The 22,028-nt window shown below is 54.4% G+C and overlaps 1 protein-coding gene across 1 annotated transcript in view; it reads left to right on the top strand.

Moving 5' to 3' along the window:
- Nucleotides 1–528: 528 nt before the first annotated feature.
- Nucleotides 529–22,028, top strand: part of GRIK1 (glutamate ionotropic receptor kainate type subunit 1) — a gene marked incomplete at its 5' end in the record, with an annotated part of 111,016 nt that continues 89,516 nt past the window's right edge. The window contains one exon of the mRNA XM_081088525.1: nucleotides 529–655. Within this exon, the coding sequence (XP_080944651.1) occupies nucleotides 529–655 (127 nt within the window). The remainder of the gene's footprint in view (nucleotides 656–22,028) is intronic.

The raw sequence follows: 22,028 nt of genomic DNA, 5'->3' as shown, positions 1-22,028 counted from the left end.
AGGCGCCCAGGACCCCACGGGCGCGGGGACGTCACCCGGGAGCCCCGCCCCTCGCCACTCGCGAGTTTCCCATAAAAGCAGCTCCAAGTTGGGGGCTCAGGAGGCCGGGGTGCAGGAGGCTGTGAGCGCCTGAGTGCGGGGGTCACTGCGGGCGGGAAGGCGGGGCGGGGAGCCCAGCGGCTGGGACCCCACTACCTGCTGGGGCGCCCCGCGCCTCCCCACCCCCAGCCCCTCCGCGTGCAGCCGCCGGACCCACGGGAGACCCGCTGCCCAGCGCACAGGCGGCAACTTTCCCCCGGATCTGGGCTCCGGGCTCTGCGCTGGGCAGCGGGGGGCGCCAACCCGCCGGCCGGGGACCGAAGTCGGGGTGCAAGGCGATGGGCTAGCGCGGAGGCCAGAGCCGGGCGCCCGCGCCCCCCGCGTCCCCGCTCCCCACGCGCCCCCCGCGTCCCCGCTCCCCACGCGCGGGCTCCCGCTCCGACCGCGGGCAGCGCGGGGCGCAGACGCCGAGCCTCGGAGCCCCCGAGCATGAGGCGGCCCCGGCCCCGCTGCGCGTCGCGCGTGAGCCGAGCGGCTGGGAAGATGGGGCGCCGCGCGCTGCTGTGTGTCCTGTGCGCGCTGCTCCCGCCGGCGGCCCCGCAGGCGCTGCGCATCGGTGAGTGGGGCCGGGGGGCGGGGGCCGGGGGGCCGGGGGCGGGGGGCGGGGGGCGGGAGGGGGCAGCGCCCGCGGGTGGGAAGGGGGAGCCGCGCGTCCCCGCACCGCGCTCCCCACCGCCGGGCACCGGTGACGGGGTGACGGGCTTTCCCCGGGGCTCCGGGCGCGGGGGGGGGGGGGCGGAGGTTGGGGGGGTTGCAGGGCTCCCCCCTCCGCCAGGGGGTCTTGGCTGCAGCCCCGGGCGGGGCGGGGTGGGGCGGGGAGAAAGCTCTCCCCGCGCTTTGCCTGCATCGCCGCTCCCCCCTCACCGCGCCCCCACCCTGGTCCCGTGCGTAGCCCTGGTCGCTGGCCACGGGTCTGGTCCAAGGGTCTGGTCCGCGGGCGCCCCGATCTGGGTAGAAGAGGGGCCCACAGGGGTCTGGGGTTCCCACGCTCTGCCTGCCGCCCTCCAAGTTTCCTCCCGGGGGGCGTCCCGGAGCCCGAGCTTCCCCAGCACAGGCCAAGGCGCCCTCCCCTCCGGCTGAGGGTCCCGGACTCGGAGGGGGTCCTAGGCACCAGCACCAAGTGCCCGCTGAGCTCCCCAGTCTGTCCTGTGGCTGAGCTGATGGTCGGAATGGGGGGACCTGCTGGGTCTGGACTTCCCTTGGGGTGGAGGGAGGGGTGGGGAGGGAGTAGAAAGGGGGGACACAGGGAAGACAGGGAGCGGCAGGTGTGGGCATTGGGCAGGTGTGGGCACCGGGCAGGTGTGGGCACTGGGCAGGTGTGGGCACCAGGAAGACAGGGAGCGGCAGTGTGGGCATTGGGCAGGTGTGGGCATTGGGCAGGTGTGTGGGCACCGGGCAGGTGTGGGCACTGGGCAGGTGTGGGCATTGGGCAGGTGTGGGCACCGGGCAGGTGTGGGCACTGGGAAGGTGTGGGCACTGGGCAGGTGTGGGCATTGGGAAGGTGTGGGCACTGGGCAGGTGTGGGCATTGGGAAGGTGTGGGCACTGGGCAGGTGTGGGCATTGGGAAGGTGTGGGCACTGGGCAGGTGTGGGCATTGGGAAGGTGTGGGCACTGGGCAGGTGTGGGCATTGGGCAGGTGTGGACACTGGGCAGGTGTGGGCACCAGGAAGACAGGGAGCGGCAGGTGTGGGCATTGGGCAGGTGTGGGCACTGGGCAGGTGTGGGCACTGGGCAGGTGTGGGCATTGGGAAGGTGTGGGCACTGGGCAGGTGTGGGCATTGGGCAGGTGTGGGCACTGGGCAGGTGTGGGCATTGGGCAGGTGTGGGCACTGGGCAGGTGTGGGCATTGGGCAGGTGTGGACACTGGGCAGGTGTGGGCATTGGGCAGGTGTGGGCACTGGGCAGGTGTGGGCATTGGGCAGGTGTGGGCATTGGGCAGGTGTGGGCACCAGGAAGACAGGGAGTGGCAGGTGTAGGCATGGGGAAGGTGTGGGCACTGGGCAGGTGTGGGCATCGGGAAGGTGTGGGCAGGTGTGGGCACCGGGCACCCACATGTAGGGACAGACCCAGGTCTGGTTGGCAGCCGCCCTGAGGGTGTCGGGGAAGCTGTTTGGGCTGAGAAAGCTCTTCCCTCCCGTGAGGTTCCTCCAAACCAAACCCGCCTCTTCCCTGAGTCTGTTCATCCTCCTCCTCCTCCTGCCGCCTGTGCTCTCAGAGATGGAGCCACAGGGAGTGCGAACCCCAGTCTCCAGCCTCTCCAGCTCCGCCCCCCACCGGGCAGCTCCCAGCCCCACGCCTCCCGGGACCCCAGGGGATGTGCCAGGGCCCACACGCCTCCCGGGACCCCAGGGGATGTGCCAGGGCCCACACGCCTCCCGGGACCCCAGGGGATGTGCCAGGGCCCACACGCCTCCCGGGACCCCAGGGGATGTGCCAGGGCCCACAGAAGGTGCTGGACCTGCCGGAGCGCCTCTGCTCAGCCAGCCCCCGAGCGGCTGAGGCTTCTCAGTAACTTTCCCAGGTCTGACTGGCCATGAGCAAACCTCGGTGCAAACATTCAGGCCTGGTCCTCCTAACGGAACGAACACGACAGGTTCTTACAAACAGGTGACTGCCATGAAGTGTGTTTTCTCAGGGAAAGAAAGATCCCGACACAGACGCCTTTCCTAGGCTATGGATCGCGATAATGTGCGTTTGATGGGGAACTCAGACGATTGGGTGACTCAGCGATTGGGTAATTCCGACGGCCTTTTAAGAGAGTCCCGATGTATTCCGTTTACAAAAGGAAAAGGGAAAAGAAGCTCCACTCATAGCTGACAGCCTTCACCGTGGATGGGCGGTGGTGTGGCGCCTCCAGCCCTCCCTGCACGGGGAGCTTAAGGTGGCTTTCCCTCCCCCGCACCCCAGGTCTAAAGGGATCCCCGAGGGTGGAGGGATGGTTCAGGATGTGTCTGCTCTCAGATGTGATGCTTGGCCAGGCTCCAGGCCTCGCACCCATCCACACAGACACGGTTTTCAAAGTGGGAAGAGCCCACCGTGATGCGTGGACCTTACAGCAGACGCTAGAGATGACGAGACGGCCTTTTCAGCGAGAGCCGGAGGCACAAAGCACGAGGGCCTGGCCTGGCGGGCACCCCGCCCGCACACCTAGGACCAGGCTCACTTTTCATGGCATCTCAGCGCCATGGAAACCAGCGCTAGCGGAGGTGTTCCGTCAGTTAAGTCCAGCACCAAACACGGAATATGACACTAGATGGGGAACCAAGCATGTGGGGTGTGTGTGTGTGTGTGTGTGTGTGTGTGTGTGTGTGTGTAGGGAAGGAAAGAGAAGGATCCCTGCATCTTTATCATCTCTTCTCTCTCCTTCTCTTTCCAACAAACAACCAACCAACCAGCCGACCGGGGCTCCTGATGGCTCCTGTGAGCGTTTTGCAGAAGGTCCCTGAGGTGCAGGCGGGCGGGGGCGGGCACCTCGCCCAGCACTTCTGCAGGGAGGCACCCCAGTGCCCCGACGGTGCTAACGCTAAGACCAAGTTCGCGCGCCCTGAGCACAGGGAGGCCCTGAGTGTGTGCAGCCATGGCATCCGCGCGGACGCTGCATGTCTGCTCAAGTTCATCGTCTTACAGAGTCAGCGCCTGAAGAGGGTCTGCGGGTGGGGGGTGCACTAACATCACTCCCACACCCCAAAGGGTCCCCAGCAGCTGCACGGAGGAGAGATACGGCCCCTCCTTGTCTACAGGATGCCGAGGTCATTCCTGTCACACCGGCTACCCCAGTGCATGTGAACAACCAGTAATGTCTCACACACACACACACACACACACACACACACACACACAACTGTGTCTCACGGTCACAGGCATCCTCCTCACATGGCCACACAGCCTGTACCTGGCAGAGCAGGTCTGGGGAACCTTTGCCCCCCGCCATCACTGGGGAAAAGACGAACAATTCCACGTGCGCACGCAATTCCTGGGGCAGATGTGCCATGTTTCTAACAACAGCAGCAGCAGAGAGGCCTGTCTACAGGAGGGTGCTGTTCCTGCGTCATATCCAACCGCACAGCCACAGCGGTGCTGTCACTGCAGAGACTTGAGAGCTGAGTGGTGGGTGGGCAGCTGTCAGCCGCGATTTGTTGCCAGAAAGCAGAGGTTTGCGTCCATCTCTCAGATTACCAGACACGTGTCTCGTAGACCAGGCCTGTGCTTTGCGCCTGAAACATTGACTAGGACAATTGCACCCAGACAATTGGTGAGAGTACGTGCAACGGACTGTGAGGCGGCTTGCGCAGAACAGGAGTAAATCGGCCGCGTTATCCGGTTGTCCCTTGAACAACACGGGTTAAACTGCACGGGCCGCTTACTCGGATAGTTTTCGGTAAACGCCGGCGCTGGTTCTGATCCGCAGCGGGGAGTCCCTGGATGCGAGGGCAGGCCGTCTGCATTGACTTACACCGTCTCACGTAAGGGACTTGGGCCTGCCTGGGTTTGGGTCTCTGTGGGGGGCCTGGGAGAGTCCTGGGCGGATGCTCCGGGGCAGCTGAGTTTTAGGGGAGTCAGAAGGTGTATGCGGATTTTCAAGTACGTGGTGGTCATTGTGCGTAACCCACCTGGGGTCGTCGTCCGTCACCGCCCGCATTGTTCAAGAGTCAACTTGCTTCGTTGTCGTTTTGTTTTTATTTTTAAAAACTACGGACGTTTTCTCTCTGGACGGGGACGTAGCAGGTGAGGTGGGGTCTTCCTAAGGCATTTAGTATTTCTGAGCCCAGTCCCTTCTTCTGTGAGCCAGCAGCGATCGCCTCTGCTTTTGGGAGTCGCCGGGGAGGACCCAATGACCTAATTTTTGTATTTGCAACCAAAACAATAAATAATACGTGGCCACTGTGTAAGCCAACACAGCGTAGACAGAGAATCGCGGTGGGAATTTACGCGTCGTGGGGAGGATGAAGGGCAATGTAGTTACCCAGGGGCCTTTATTTCCCCGAGGGAGGCCGAGGGCTTTCACGTCAGTTACCAAGTTGTCTGTAGCGTCATTTTTGAATATTTAACCCTAAGGACCCCCCACGTTCCAAGGCATGTTTACTACACGTCTGCCTATAGTTTAGCTTTAATCGCTGAATCCTTTCATCATCTTAACGTTGGTTCTTCACTCTGCAAACCTGTGCCAAGGCCTGGCTCGCCTGCCAGGAGCCGCGCCACACACACGTGCAGGCGAAGACCGCACACAGGGCAGGCGATGACACACACACCGGCCCCTCCCTGCGGTTTCCCTTCTGCCGGCTGACCGTCCATGTTCCTCCCGAAACTCTTCACCCGGCCTCCCACACAGGCGCTTCCTAGTTATGTATTTGTGTATTTATTGGTTTGTTTATTTTTAACCCTCACCCGAGGATATTTTCCCATTGATTTTAGGGAGAGTGGGAGGGAGGGGGAGAGACAGAGAGACACATCGATGTGAGAGAAACACATCGATGGGTCGCCTCCTGCATGAGCCCCGACCAGGGCCCCAGGCTGGGAGGAGCCTGCAACCGAGGTACCTGCCCTTGACCGGAATTGAACCCGGGACCCTTCAGTCCACAGGCTGATGAGCCAAACCGGCCAGGGCTGCACTCCTTATTTTTTTACTCCAAATATCACTCTCAGGGGGTTTCAGCTCATCTTCTGCTGCGGATTCCTCCCATCACCGCGTGGTCGGCGTAGAATAGCCCCAAGCCCCTCGGGCGTGGAGGTCGCAGGTGGTCCCGGCTTCCAGCCTCGGACACAGACGTGTTCGGCCCGAGTGCGCTCATCCCGAGACGGCGTCTTGGCCGTCACTCCACGGGCCTTTGAAAATCCGGAGCGAAGCCGGCAGCTGGATGAAAGGGGCCGAGTGCCCGGCTGGTGCTAGCATTTTTCTCCAAATGACAGGCTTCTTGCCTTGTTGCTTTATCTGCATAACTCAGCTTTTTCTAGAACAGCTACACCACCAGCCTGATGCTCACCCTGTGAGCTGTAAGATCAGGTTCCCGCACCCACACATCAGAGCGGCTGCTACTTCTCCTGCCGGTTTCGATCCCCCTTTTCATTGCGAAGCTCACACCTGAGTGGCTTTGCCCAAGTTCAAGGGCTGAGTGAGCGGAAATGCTGGAACCTGAAGGTAGCTGCACCGTCCCTCGTTCCGTCCGGCGTGAGCCTGGGCTGTGTTGTGTGTGGACTTGTGTTGGCACGAGGCTGGAGTCACAGGTAGGAGGAAGGAGCTGCTGCTGTCAGTCACGCGGGGTAGCTCACAGGTACAGTGCGTGTGGCTGCGCTGGAGCACCTGTTAGGCAATGGGCACCCAGGGCGGTGGATACGAGCTTTGGACGCGACAGTGTCTCTGAGACGAGGCTAAAGGAAGGCGGTCGTGGAGGGGCTGCCGCAGACACGCTGTTGTTAGCCAGTTTGTCCCTCTGCCAGGAAGGCTGGGGGCGGGGGGTGGGGGGGGGGTGCGGGGAGCAGCACGGAGAGGGTGGAGCTGGTGGTGAGGCCTCTCCGGTCGCTGGGCTGTGATTACTGTCTAATCCAGACAAGGTCGTCGGTGTCAACACGTTTTCCAAAGTTGTTTCGACTGGAAGCGAGCGAGATGGGGAGCTGTACGTCGGTGGGAATCAGCGTTCTGCCTTTTCTAATGGACTGCCCTTGAGATGATCACTGTGTTGTGTGTGTGTGTGTGTGAGAGAGAGAGAGAGAGAGAGAGAGCGAGAGAGAGAGAGGGAGAGAGGTGTTAGCTGTAGAAGAAGCAATGCAGAAGGAACTGTGAGAGCTTCTGTGGAACGCGTGGCCCGTGTAGAGCCTACGGAGGCAGCTCTCTCTCTCTCTCTCTCTCTCTCTCTCTCTCTCTCTCTCTCTCTCTCTGTTAATGAGCAGGAAGGAGTGTCATGCTTTCGAAGAGTTTGTTTTTCAGCTCAAGCCAGTGAGGGCGATGTTTTCCCCCAGAGTCTCGTGAGGCAAGTTTGTACATTAAAGGCTCTTGTCATTCTCAGTAAAGGAACCAGTTTATTTTGTTTAATCCAGTAACTTCCAACCCGTGGCCACAGGAATTGTGAAAACGTGCAACACCTGACCATTTAGTCAGGGCGCGGCATCTCCTCCCCGAGATGGTCCAGCCAGCAAATGACCACAGGCAGCACAGCCATAGCCAACTGGTGCGAATGAGTCAAAATTATGCCGACTTCTTAATTAGATTGGGGGGAAAAATCACATTTTTTGGTGTGCTCTCTCTCAGTATCTGTCTCTCTGTAACTCTCTCTCAATATCTGTCTCTCTCTGTCACTCTCTCTCAATATCTCTCTCTGTCACTCTCTGTCTCTCTCTCTCTCTCACATACACACACACACACACACACACACAATCAGTCATTAGCTTATGTGCCACGAGGTGAGAAAGGTTGGCAGTCGCTGGTTTGATCCATTATCTCCCGACGGTGGATGCTCAGAGGACTCTAACTGGAATCACAGCGATGAATGTCCCCCGGACTCCCGCCCCTGGGAACGCGCTGAGGAAACACTGGCCAGTAGAACCGTGGGAATTTCCACACCCGGGTGAGAACGCACGTGGCCGCATCCGAAGGCTTCCTCAGCCCCATCAGACCCTGCCCTCCCTCCCCTCCGGAGCCCTCGCATAAAAAGCTTCAGGAGTAGACTCTCCTGTTCCCATGTGTTCATGTTCTCCACGAGGCAGGAAACTTCCCCAAACCGCACGGCCTGTCCGAAAGTTATCATTTTCACCGGCTGGCGACCTGGCGGAGGCATTTTCCTGGTGCTTTACCCTCCCCTGGCCGTACGTGTTAACATCGTTTTAAAGGGGAAACTAGGTTAGATGTGTAGTGTATTTTCCAGGAATATACTTTGTAGAAAGTTAAAGGTCTACCTACGCTTAAACGTTCAACCTACTCATTTATTTTTTTAAATGCATATCTGATTTTTTTCGATGATAAATGTTCATAGAGAAATGGAAGGATTTCAGTTAAAAGGAACGCATGCCAGTTGCATAAACCCCGTAAGTTTATGGTCCCGAGATGAAGTTGTCAAACCGAATTGCAAAAACCTATCGTCTTATCACACCAGCACTATAATATTAGTGATAACAAGTTTATTGGAAAAATGGTTTATCCTGGAGGGGAAAGCAAAGCCAGTAAAGAGACAAAAATATTTGATTTTGTGTTTATGTTATTTGTGAACTAAGAAAATTTAAAAATTGGGAATATCTTTCCCAAGTCAGTTGGACCATATTTCACTCCTCTCTCTTTTTGTTCTTATTAAATAAGGTGTTTTCTAAAGCATATACTTTTTAAAATAATTCTTTATTGTGGAAAGTATTACATATGTCCCCTTATTCCCCCCATTGACCCCCTCCAGCCCCCCACAGGCCCTCACCACCCCCCTGTCTGTGTCCGTGGGTCGTGCACACATGCACACAAGGTCTTTGGTTGATCACCTCCCACCCAGCCACCCTCCCCACCTTCCCTCTGAGACTCTGCACTCTGTTCCATGCTTCCATGTCTCTGGTTCACTCCGTTCATCAGTTTATTTTGTTACTTAGATTCCACATATGAGTGCGATCATGTGATACTTGTCTTTCTCTGACTGACTTATTTCACTCAGCATGATGCTCTCCAGGCCCCTCGGTACTGTCTCAAAGGGTAAGAGGTCCTTCTCTTTTACTGCTGCCTAGTATGCCATGGTGTGAATGTACCACAGCCTTTTTATCCACTCGTCTACTGATGGGCACTTGGGCTGTTTCCAGATCTTAGCTATTGTAAATTGTGCTGCTATGAACATAGGGGTGCACACATTCTTTCTGATTGGTGTTTCGGGTTTCTTGGGATATATTCCTAGAAGTGGGATCATCACTGGGTCAAATGGCAGTTTCATATTTAATTTTTTGAGGAAGCTCCATACTGTTCTTCACAGTGACTGCACCAGCCTGCATTCCCACCAGCAGTGCACGAGGGTTCCTTTTTCTCCACACCCTCGCCAGCACTTGTTGTTGGTTGATTTGTTGATGGCAGCCATTCTGACAGGTGTGGGGTGACACCTCATTGTCGTTTTAATTTGCATCTCTCGGATGGTCAGGGACTTTGAGCATGTTTTCATATGTCCCTTGGCCATCTGTGTGTCCTCTTTGGAAAGGTGTCTATTTAGGTCCTTTGCCCATTTTTTTATTGGATTGTCTGTCTTCCTTCTGTTAAGTTGTACGAGTTCCTTATGTATTTTGGATATTAACCTTTTATCAGATGTATCTTTGCCAAATATGTGCTCCCCTAGAGTGGGCTCTCTTTTCGTTTGTTGACGGTTTCTTTTGCTGTGCAGACGGCTCTATTTTCATGTGGTCCCGAAAGCATGTACTTTTGTATGGTGCCGTTCACACATTTATTAAATACACGGTAAGATGAGTTACAAGGTGGAATGAAGATGCAATGGCATTGACTGCAGGGAGAGTAAACGCCTAGGGACCACAGCCAACCATCTGGAAACACAAGCGCAAGAGACAATCCCGCAAACACGGCCTTTGACTCTAAATTCTGTTTTTAAAATGTATTTTTATTGATTTCAGAGAGGAAGGGAGAGGGAGGGAGAGAAACATCAATGATGAGAGAGAATCGCTGATCGGCTGCCTCCTGCACGCCCCACACTGGGAATCGGAATCGACTGCCTCCTGCACGCCCCCTATAGGCCCTGACCGGGAATCGAATCGTGGCCTCCTGGTTCAGAGGTTGACACTTAACTACTGAGCCACCCGGCCGGGCTGGCTCTCTAAGCGCTTTAGCCTCCTGTTCGGTGCTGGTTGACGGACTAAATGCACCTGAAGCGTCGCCCGTCTCCCGTCTTTTGATGAACGAGCGGTTTACTGTCGTCCTGACAGGGAAGCAAAACACGAAATGGAACAGACCGGGGCCTGTCCGCGCTCCTTGGATTTCTACTGAGTCATGTTTCGGGAGGAACTCAAACACCGACTTTAAAGCAGCCTCGTGTGTGTCTGTTCTTAGTTAATAGAAATACGGAGATTCGCTGTTCTTCCTGCCTTCGGTGATCCATCTGGAGACGGCGGTTCACGTCCACCCACTGTTTTCCTTAAAGAGGAAAATTAGAATGGACTATTTGTTGCACTAAGCAGGTTCACACGTCTCGGCTGTGTTAAGGCAAAGCATCTCTTTTATGTGACGGATGACAACTCACCCCCAAGTGGGTTACTCGACACGTTAACTTCCTGGGTGTGTCAGCTGAGGGGGCTGGAGACGCCGCGGCGGCAGAGGGCCCCCTCCCCGCACCTGGGTCCCGAGAGAAACGGGGATGATCTGGGGCTGACGCGGGAGCATGAGGACGGCCCCGGAGCGTCTCCGGTGCCCGGGAAGGAAGGAAGGGCTGGCAAAGGGGAGTTACAGGGACCCAGCCGCCAAGCCCTGCCGACGCCGCACGGGAGACGTCGGAGCAGTAACATTGTTAGCAGTAAACCAGCCCGGCTGGGTGGCTCCGTGGTTGGGGGTCAACCTAAGAACCAGGAGGTCAGGGTTCAATTCCCAGTCAGGGCACAGGCCCGGGTTGCGGGCTCCATCCCCAGTAGGAGGCGTGCAGGAGGCAGCTGGTCCATGATTCTCTCTCATCATGGATGTTTCTCTGTCTCTCTCCCTTCCTCCTTGAAATATAAATATATATATGAACTGTAAATCAAAGTATCCACAAATCCATACTGATATAGAAAAATGGTCGACTAGATGGAGAAATAATTCCGTACCCAAGTGGGAGAGAAGAGGCAGCTGTCCGGGCAGAAGGGAAGGGGAGGGAGGCCAGCATCCCCAGGGGTGAGTCGTGCTGTGATGGGCACCTTGCCCGTTGGTTTCCCTCCCAAGATCCAGATTCCCCCTCTAGTCACGAGAAAACGCCCGGCACTGCTGGCCTGGCGTCCTCCAGAATCCTGGCCGACCCTGCGGCTCTGCGAGGGCCACAAACACAAAGAAACTCGGGGAGCTGCGGTGGCCGCGAGGAGCCCAGTGGCCGCGATGAACACTCGTCACGCGTTTCTCATGGGATCTCGCAACGGACACAGGACGTTATAAACACGGAGGCGGCGAATGAAGATGGATGTCACTTCAGAACAGTGTGTGCGCGTTGGTTTACTGATTTTTTAAAAATTTTTTAAATATATTTTATTGATTTTTTACAGAGAGAAAGGGAGAGAGATAGAGAGTTAGAAACATCAATGAGAGAGAAGCATCGATCAGCTGCCTCCTGCACACCCCCTACTGGGTATGTGCCCGCAACCAAGGTACATGCCCTTGACCGGAATCAAACCTGGGACCCTTGAGTCCGCAGGCCGACGCTCTGTCCACTGAGCCAAACCGGTTAGGGTTGGTTTACTGATGTTAACAGAGGCCCACACTCATGTAAAGATGCTAATAACGGGAATTCGATGCAGAGGATGTGAGAACTCTCTCTCCTACATCCCCACCTTTTATGTAAACCTATCACTCTCCTAAAAAATAAAGAAATAGAGTCTGTTGGGGAAAAAACCTCAATCCAATCCAGGTTTCTTCTGCTCTTCAGTCCCATCTCCGCTGCACACGGAAAAGGTCTGTAACTAATTGTACCAAGAGAACAGAAAGGCTGTGGTCAGTCCCAGACGATTTGCTGCCTAAAGGGTTTCCTACGGGCGTCGTTAAAATAAAGACAACAGCATACGAGTCAGGAAAAACTATTAAAGAAATTACCTTGGTATAGAAAGTGCTATTGATAAAACGCGACCGCCGTCCGTCGTCCTTAGGGTCCTGTGACGCGTGTGTAGGAAGTCGGACCATGAGCCTCTAGGCTTCCGACTCTCCGGGGCCTCCTGTGCGTGGTGAACCATCATCCAGCTTTGAGTATTGGTCCAAGCATCGCCACCCGCCCTGCTAGGACCCGGAGGTCTCTGGGTGGCTGCTCACCGCAAACTCTGCACGGGTCCTTTCCAGCGAATTGTCTCAATTAGCCTTTAGACAGTCAAAACTTACTTCCCAGAACGGAACGGACCCTGTCATTCAGACTGGGGGGAGGGGAGTGAAAACCAGGGTCGTTTTCCATTGTAAAGACTTAATTTAGAAAAGACTCCATTACAACCTCTCGGCGTTTTCTTTCCTGTGTGTGTATTTTTTTTAACTTCTAAAATGTCAGAGTCCGTGCGTCGTCTCCCCGTAAGCAGCAGGTGTTTCCGATGGCCTGCCCGTGTTTCTATCATGTCAGGTGCTGCTGTACCCCATCCCCTCACCGAGGATCAGTCAGAGCCACGACTCGCGACCAAGGGCAGGATTCGCTTTGAATTCCGGGCCGTGGGCATGGCTTTTATTCTCACGTTACGTTTGCCCCCCCCCCCAAGGCTGTTTCCGTACGTGTCCGCTGGATTGGCAAGAGCTGCTATGAATGATTGTGCATCACGCCAGTGTTCACAGAGGCGGGGGGTGGGGGGCTTAAGCAGAGAATAGTACAGCCTGAGCTGGTTCGGCTCCGTGGATAGAGCGTCGGCCTGCAGACCGAAGGGTCCTGGGTTCGATTCCAGTCAAGGGCACGTACCTCAGTTGCAGTCTCCTCCCCGGCCCAGGCCCTGGTCGGGGCGCGTGCAGGAGGCAGCCAATTGATGTGTTTCTTTAACATCGGTGTTTCTCTCCCTCTCTCCCTCTCCCTTCCACTCTCTCTAAAAATCAATGGGAAAATATCCTCAGGTGAGGATTAAACAAAATTTTTTTTCAATAAGAAGAGAACAGCGCAGACCCAGAAAGAAAGGCTGTCGCTGTGCCCTGTGATGAGAGGCCGGTGCTAAAATAGAAAGCGCTTAGAGAGTCGCCTGTGATTCCGCACGCTCCCGACCGGGAACGCACGCCTGTCATCCTTGCTTATAGGTGAGAATGAAACGAGAATGAATGGAGACGGGCAGCCGTGTGCCTAGTTAGGCTGATGGAAATGTGGGTGAGGCTTTCTCTCATGGTGTGTGGGTGGCCCTGTCTGACCCTGGGTGTGGCCTCGGACCCCAGGGCATCGCCGCTGGGAGCCGCCCGGCTGCTCGGCCCCTGAGCCTTTGGGGAGGCCCGTTCTCCCTCCATCGCTCAGGGGGGCTGTCTGCCCAGCATCTCCTCGGAGGGAGCCACCTGGAGCCCAGGTGGTGCTGGTCCAGCCCAGGGTGCCTCCGCCCCTTCACGCCTTTGCCTGCAGGGGTCACGCGGGGCTGCCCTCCCACACCTGCCTAGCGTCTGGGTTAGGAGCAGAGCTTGCACACCCCTCCCTTCCCCCCGAGACCCCGTCCCTGCTCCCAGGAGAGACTGTCATCGCGCAGGACCACCGGCCGCAGGGCGAGCAGGAGGGCCTGGGCCTCTATATCCCTCTGCGTCCTGAGGGACAGCTGCCGGTCCCCTTAGGTTCTGGGTTTGGCGAGCGCCCCAGCGGCTTTCAGATGCAGAAACAAACTTTGGCTTCCCGTCTCGAGCTTTCCCTGTGGACCCTGAGGACCAGCTTCACATTTTCTAGACTTTCTTGCCTTTTGGGAGGGAGAGGGAAAACACTCAGGAAAACTTTCCGCTTCGTTTCCAAACCCACACCTTTCTGCTTTGAGCCGAGCGATCCTATCTAATAAAGACGGAATCTGCAAACTGACCGTCACAAAGATGGCAGTGCCCAGTGCCCTCAGCCCCGCCGGAGTCCTTTCAGCCCTGCCAGGGGTGGTAGGGTGTGGCCGGTCCCGCCCTGAGCCCCCCAGCCACCCAGGGCCGCCCGAGGCTCAGGTAACCAGGGCCGGCCGAGGCTTGTGCTGCCGCCAGTGGCAGCAGCAGAGGTGTGATGGGGACGTCGCCTTCCCCTGATGGTCAGGTCGCCTCCTGCCCCTGAGGGCTCCTGAGCTGTAGCAGGCCGGGCTGAGGGATCCCCCCTCCAGTGCATGAATTTTCATGCACCAGGCCTCTAGAATACATATAAAAGGCGAATATGCTAAGTGTCCTTCCCTCCATCCGGGTAATGACATCACATAGCAACGCCTGGCTTCCTCTCCCTAGCAACTAGCCTCCTTGGAGTGTCTTCAGCCCAGCAACACGACTTGCTTTCCAGCCAGGTGCAAACATTTTACACTTTAACCAAATGTTTGTGAAGCGTTTCCCTGTGCCTCATCTCATTTGATCCTCACAGAAGTCCTAGAGGAGGCAGATAAGAGACTTGGTGGAATCCTATTTTCTTTTCATTAGCCAGAAAACGGAGATTCAGAAAGCTTAGAAACTTGACCCAACTGAAAAGAAGTAAGAAATGGTGGACCTTAAAAATGACTTCAGGTTTTCTCACTGCGCAGAATATAGTCAAACACGGCTGCAGTGAAATATTTCACCCTTTGTTCTCCCTGCGTGAGCTACAATAATAATCCGCTTCATGCTGATATTTACTGCTGTGTTGCTGACAATTACCTGAAAGAGAAGTTGGGGTGCTTCACTGGGCTGGAAAAAGTTTAGCTAAATCAGAAAGCAGGTCTAGTTAAGCAAGTTTGTTCTATGTCTATAAAAGGCTAAGTGGACTCGCGCATGCACGACACACATAAAGCTCTCGCTGGTGCCAATTGCATGTGTGTGTTTTGATCTGTCATTGTCAATCGTGAATTTGGTTGACACTCCTATTATAGAGAAAGGGCGGATAGCGATATTAAAGTATTTCTTCCAGTTAATTTCCTTTCAATGTGCACGAATCTGTGCACCGGGCCACTAGTAATTTGACAAAATGAAAAGTTCCTGTCCCGCCTGTAACACGGCTCAACGAGCTACACGTGAGTCACTGCGCTCCTTCCTTTCAGCGTTTACAGTCACAGTCAGGTTCCTCTCTGTCGCTCATTAACGTGAACCCAGAGCCTCAGACATTACACAGGAGCAGACCCTCCCCAGGGTAGCAGCCTGCAAATGTCTGAAACTGGCTGGCATTTCCTCGGAAAAATAATATGCAGGGTAGAGGGGGCGGGACAACTTCTTCAGGGCCTTGGAGAGAGGGAAGATGCCACACTGTCAATCCAATCAGCACCATCTGCAGACAGCATCCTCCCAGTCAGAGGCAAAGGCTGGAGCTACCACACTGTCAATCAACCTATGACCATCCAATCAGCACCGTACTTCATGCATCTGCAGACAGCATCAAACCGGTCAGAGGCAACGGTAAGACTCCATGTGTATAGACCAGTGGCTCCCAACCTTCTTCTGGCCACGCCCCCCTGAGCATCTCTAACATCCTGATGCCCCCTCCCTGTGACATATAATCTTTATTGTTCAAACAATGAACCCCTATTCATGGGGAGGAAGCCTAAAAGGCCATGAACTTGGTCTAAATCTTCCAAAGAACCTGGCAGCCATGAAAGAGAAAAGTAAAAGAACGAAAGGACGGTGGAAGTTCTGAGGAAGAAATCACTATTAAAAAATAATAACAATATGAAGTGGTATGAAAAAATAACAAATAAAGTTTCAAAACATATAATGGAGAACTGAAATGCATAAAGATGTCACAACATATATTTACATACTGTATATGAGGCCCCTACAACCATAAGGAATGCAAAAAGTTCACTGTTCATAACTCATTCTCAATTTGCCCCATTAAAAGTCAAATTCTGCCATTCTGCGCCCCCCCCCCCAACATGAAGCATGTGCCCACGTTGGGAACCACGGGTCTAGACCCACTTACACACCCACATGCACACACCCAAATGGCCCAGAACCCTGGAAATCGGATTCTGGAAACCCACCCAAGTCCATTCAGGCGTCAAGCCGTGGCACTTGCTGCCCAGTGGATATGGGGAAAATCATGTTACGTCCTGTGTCTGGTCTTATGAACCGAACACTAATATTTAAGATTCTTCTGTCCCAAAAATCCACGATCCTCTCTACACTTTCCCCCCAGAAGCTGCTCAAGAAAGAGATGTGTTTGGGAGCATGGAAGTGCAGGACCCAGTTATTAAAATTAAGTAAAAGAAGGAATTTGCATTTTTGCTATTTAAAAGAAAGAGCTGCTTCCATTCATTTTTCAAAGGATAACTGAAGTCAGTGTAATTTTTACGCGTCGTCATGAAGAAAACTGAAGAGGAAAGAAAATGAAGACGCGTCCATGTGGGGTGGATTTTTTCCCTCTGTGATGCCTGTTCTGCGAGTCCTGGTCTCCATGCACATTGTTAGAGACGGAACCATTTCTGCATAATGAAGACCTAAGTGCATATTAAATTCTTCAAGGACACAAAGAACAGCAGAAAGAAACACATTTGTAAGATGATTGTGAAATCACTTCTATTCAATCCACCGAAATTATATTTTTTCCACAATGTTTGATATTTGTTGAAGAAATAGAGAGGACACATTTCAAAATTAAAACAGGTTAGTGGTGTGGCCAATTCACCCTAAAATTTAAATGTCATGTATTGGGTTGTGTGATACGCATGTTCATAGGGCAGCTTCAGTGTTACCCCAAAGAAGAAGGTGGCTATTTCTCAGGCATCTGTTCTGGGTGGAAATTGAGGGCAGATGTCATGCACGGAATCGGCCAGTGGAGAACGGCCTTGCATCCGGCCTTTGTCGCTCTCGTCAATAGGAAACCCCATCCGATGGGAAGACAAGGACGAGAAGGTGGCTGGCTGAGGTGTCTCCTGGGCTGTGCCCGCGGATTCTCTGAGTTGCCAGAGCCGCACTCACACCTCCTTCTAGGTCTCAGCTTTCTGGGTGTCTCCCCTGAAGGTCTGAGTGTCTCCCTGGCCCTCCATCCCAGGAGAGACAGGTTGGCGGTGACCCACGGCTCTCATGACACCTCCTCTTCGCCGTATTTATAACGAGCATCTTCGTGAAACTCTTCTGCCTCCTCCTGCGAGAGCCATCTGCCTCCCACCGAGCGACACCGTGCAAGGCCCTGGGGCTGGACGGCCCGCGGACGGGACAGTGAACCACGGAGACACGGCCACGGTGCCCCTGACGCGCACACCAGGCGTTTCCCACGCGCAGCCTCCCGCCAGGTGTCCCTGAAAATGCCGCTTCCGGCAAACGGCATCCGCCCTGCTGCTTGACATTTGTTTGTTTGTTTGTTTTCAGTCGGCGGCCGGGACGGGTGCACTTTAGCGAAGGCACCTGCTAAACAGCATCGACACCCTCCCGGCGGGGTCCGCGCCGTGAGGATGCCCGGAAATTCCAGACCTTTTTTTTTTTTTTTTTGCCTTCAAAGTCATTCAACGTCGATGGAAGAGCTATAACCTGCACAGGTGACGATGAGGCTGGGTTATCAATACTGTGTGCACTTCAATGTCAGCTCCACGCTCACCAGGTGCGGGAGGCTGGCCACACTGTCTGGCTCCTCTCCACTGCGATTTTCTTTTTTAATTCTTTTTAAATATATTTTATTGATTTTTACAGAGCGGAAGGGAGAGGGATAGAGAGTTAGAAACATCGATGAAAGAGAAACATTGATCAGCCGCCTCCTGCACACTTCCTACTGGGGATGTGCCCGCAACCAAGGTACATGCCCTTGACCGGAATGGAACCTGGGACCCTTCAGTCCGCGGGCCGACGCTCTATCCCCTGAGCCACACCTGTCAGGGCCACGGTGACTTTCTTGTCTGAGAAACGGGACTGATGGCCGTGAGCTGAGCTGGTCTCCCTCGTGGAGGGCAAGGAGCCCGTGGCCAGGACCACGGCTAAGGGGACAGAAACGTTACCTCTGACTGTGTTGCTATTGCTTCCTTTGCAAATAACTCTGTGGTTCAGAAGGACGTTTCCCTGTCTGCACCGTGTCTTAGTCCGTCGGGCTGCTGTCCCCGTACACCACAGGCTGGTGGCCTGAAGCCTCAGGCCTGCCCATCACAGCTCTGGAAGCTGAGGGCCCGGGACCAGGGTGCTGGTGAGCATCGCTGCCCGGCTTGTCCACGTCCACGTTTCTCGTCTCCTCACGTGAGGGAGAGAGAACGGCAGCCTCTTTCTCTTCTTAGCCCATCGTCCCCCCGGGCCTCATCCTCGGGACCCCATGCAGCCCGTGATCTCCCACGGCCCCCCGTCCAAGCAGCACACGGCGGGGTCAGGCTGGCCAAGCGTGAAGTTCGGTCACAGACATGGAGTGCGTTGCGCCCAGCAAGTCCAGGGCGCGGCTCGCGTCCGCGTTCTACCTGTTTCCGAGCTGAGAAACTTCAAGATGAGAGAGAATGAGTGAAATACCCAAGGTCACGACCCCGTCAGGGATAAGCCAAGATTGCCGAATTGGGGGCAGCTTTTTATATCGTATAAAACGCCAAACCCCTTGGAAGAAGCCACGTAATAAATATTACAGATGCTGCACATTCTCGGAACGTTATTCACATAGAGCCGTGGTCGGCAAACTGCAGCTCTTTGGCCCCTTGAGTGTGGCTCTCCCACAAAATACCGACTTCTGCGCATGGGCCATGAAGTTTCAGTTGCACTGTACGTGCGCGCCCACACGTGGTATTTTGTGGAAGAGCCACACTCAAGGGGCCAAAGAGCCACATGTGGCTCACGAGCCGCGGTTTGCCGACCACGGACATAGAGGGTCAAAAACCCCTGAATTTCTGATGCTCGGCGCAAACACCTTTATATTCCCGAGGACCAGGGGTTCCGAGGGGGACGCGGCTTCGTTAACTCCCCTGTGGCAACAGCTTCGGGAACCCTGCGGGGCCCTTACCTTCGTCGCCCCCGCCCCCGGGGGATGTGCATCGAGAGGGAACAGACACCCAGTCCCTGGGGGAACTCACTGGGAGTTCACGCTCTTTGTTTTTGATAAATTGAAGAGGCGCCCAGGCTCAGGGATGCGGATTCCACTCCAGAAGGCGCTGCCTTTCCACAGAAGCTGGGTCAGGGGAGGAAGGGAAGACGCCACTTGGAAACGAGGTCCCGGACGGAACAAGACGGTCGGTCGGAGCTCAGCGTGATGACCGCCACCCAGGGGTGGACGCGGCTCTTTAATCCGCGAGGAGCTTCCAGCTGTGAAGTGTTCACTCCTTTCGCTCCTGGCCACGCGTGTGGCCGGGAAACGCACGCGTGCGCCCTGCTCCGAGGGCGCGGCTGCCGGGGGCTTTCAGAGCAGGTGCCGCCCCAACGGCCAGAGGAAGGTCAGGGCAATATAATCAACTAGCAGAACTGCGGCCGCAGAGCAAGCCAACATACCTTTAAAAATATATTTTTATTGATTCAGAGGGAGGGAGAGGAAGAGAGAGACAGAAACATCAATAATGAGAGAGAATCACTGATCGGCTGCCGCCTGCAGGCCCGTCATGGGATGGAGCCTGCAACCCGGGCCTGTGCCCCGAGTGGGAATCGAACTGTGACCTCCTGGTTCATAGGTCGATGCTCAACTACTGAGCCACACCAGCCGGGCCCAACATACTTTTATAAACTGAAAAATAAGTTTCATTGGGATCAACAGAAGAAATCGAAAATAGGTACAGACCTGTATGTACGTCCTTAAACACATCGTCTCACTTTTCATTTTCATAAGGTTTCTCTAACTGGCACAATATACGTTAAATTCACATAAAGCTGTTCTCATTATCAATTAGCTCCTAGTGTCAATACCTGTGGTAACTGTAAGGACCTGAGTGGTATCTGCAATCACATTGATGAGTTTCTTTCTAATCATATCAGCAAACGTATTACCCTTTGCTTTCTCCTATTCGTTCGCTTTCGTTCTCTCCTCATCTCGGTCCTTCCTGCTTTCACTGCTGCCGTACAGGCCGGTCGTCAGACACCCACCCTCCCGACACGGCGCAGTTCTCGGATTCTGAGTTAATAAACCGGAATATTAATGCCCAGCAGCGAGAGGCGGTTCTGCACAACCTTGTGGAGTCCAGCCAATGCTTACATCTGCCCGAGAGCTCTGGGCTGCGTTTCAAGCCCAGCGCACGGCGAAGCCGGATGGTCTCACGGACTGAAATGTGACCAGCCCAGAGGAGCTCCCACCCTCCACCGAGGCCTCCTTCCTGCTGGTTCTGCGTTTTCTCCTGTCGCGAGGGCTTTTCCCTGACTTGCTGGGCTCCTGACACCCAGGCCGCTGGCTTCTTCGGGCGCTGTGGGACCTGTGGTCAGCCCACTACGTCACAGGGTATTTCCTCCACGTGCCTGGAATTTGAATGTGGTTTTGTTCAGTGATTCATCCTTGAATCTCTTGAGGGATAAACACGATGTGAGTAGGCCTGTGGTCCCCGATAATTTCAGTAAAGGGACTGCTGCTTCCCTGTCACTCGGGTCCCCACACTTCTCTGCGGGTCCCCTAACAGGAGAATAAATGCCTCTTCCCTTTGCCAACCGCTCAGGACGCTCAGCTTGAAGGACCGGACCGTCTCCAAGTTAAAAAAGTTCACTGCTAGTTTATTTATTTCTAATTCTTATTGCTGAGCGTGGATTTCAACAAACTAAACTAAAGCGATTTTTAAATATGTTTTTATTGATTTGAAAGAGAGAGAGAGAAGGTAGAGGGGGAGGGAGGCAGAGAAACATCGATGTGAGAGAGAATCATGGGTCCGCTGCCTCCTGCACGCCCCCTAATGGGGATGGAGCCTGAAACCAGGGCACGTGCCCCGACGGGGAATCGAACAGGTGGCCTGGCCTCTTGGTGCGCGGGAGGATGCTCAACCACTGAGCCACCCTGGCGGGGAGGCTAGTCTAGAAGGTATTGACTTCGGTAGCCACAAAAGCATGCCTTTCTCATAGTATAGCTTCTCCTCACAGTCATATTTTAGTCACATAATCATGTGTTAATGACTGTCAAGATCTCTCAGAAAATTCACTTGTTTTTGTTGCAATAACCATTATAAACCCTAACAGAATAGCTGATAATTTGATTAATATTGTATAAAGCAATAAAACATGAGGTGAAGCAGCTAATAAAATCATTTGTCATGATCTTGGAGCCTTTAAATATCTTTGCAACATTTAAAGAGCACTACTAAATATTGTATTTGCCATTTTAGGAAGATTTGATTAACAAAATGGGTAGCTTAGTACATTAGAGTGGACACAAATCCTTTTGAAGGGGGGCTGTTTGTTAGACAAGCATTTCTCTGAAATTGCGTACAGACTCAGACAAGGGGTTTTTTAATGAAATCTAAACGCGGCTGGTGGGGTTCAGTGATTGAGGGTCAACCTATGAACCAGGAGGTCAGGGTTCGATTCCGGGGCAGGGCACAGGCCCGGGTTGTGGGCTCCATCCCCATGTGGGGCGTGCAGGAGGCAGCCGATCCATGGTTCTCTCTCATCATGAATGTTCCTCTTTCTCTCTCTCCCACTCCCTTCCTCTCTGAAATCAATAAAAAACACATCTGAAAAACAAACAAATACGTAAATGAAATTTTGTTTTATTTTTTTAAAGTAAGGGTTTTTGGTGTATTTTTATAAAGATTTCCTGTGCCTAACACTGAACGTTTGCAGTATATCTAGGGGGGGGGAAATGCCTCTACCAATGGTACTTTATGGAGAAAAGCCTTGAAGAGTGTTTACCGTTTCATTGAATAACCTGTGAGCAGAGGTCACACCTGCAGTAAAGGTCACTGACAGCAGAGAACCGTATTCATGGCCCGCGGTTCCCCATTCACGGGGAGCGAGGGGAAAGCTGATTAGAACTGTTCGCCTTTAGGCATAAATGGGTAAACAATGCTGGTCACAGGTTGAGCTGTAAGGCCCTGGAAATGCCTACACTTTATGTTATAACGAACCACGTTGCCTGGACATCCTAAGATGCAGGTGCCTAACAGGCCAGTTAGCAAGGGACATGATTTTAAAAACACCTTTGGGAGCTAATTGTGAGGAATACCCTTTGGTTTCTAACTTGCCTTCGGGGGAAGGAGTAGGTGGGAAGCTCCTGGAGCTAAACGCGGCTTTCCGCTTCCTTCCCGCCACTTCCGGGACTTGGCCACCCAGAGGGAAGCTGGGCGGGGCTGGGGGAGAAGGGAG

Source organism: Myotis nattereri (genome assembly GCF_964212035.1).
Source record: "Myotis nattereri genome assembly, chromosome: 3".
NCBI classification, from domain to species: Eukaryota; Metazoa; Chordata; class Mammalia; order Chiroptera; family Vespertilionidae; genus Myotis; species Myotis nattereri.
This window is presented reverse-complemented; position numbering and strand designations above follow the sequence as displayed.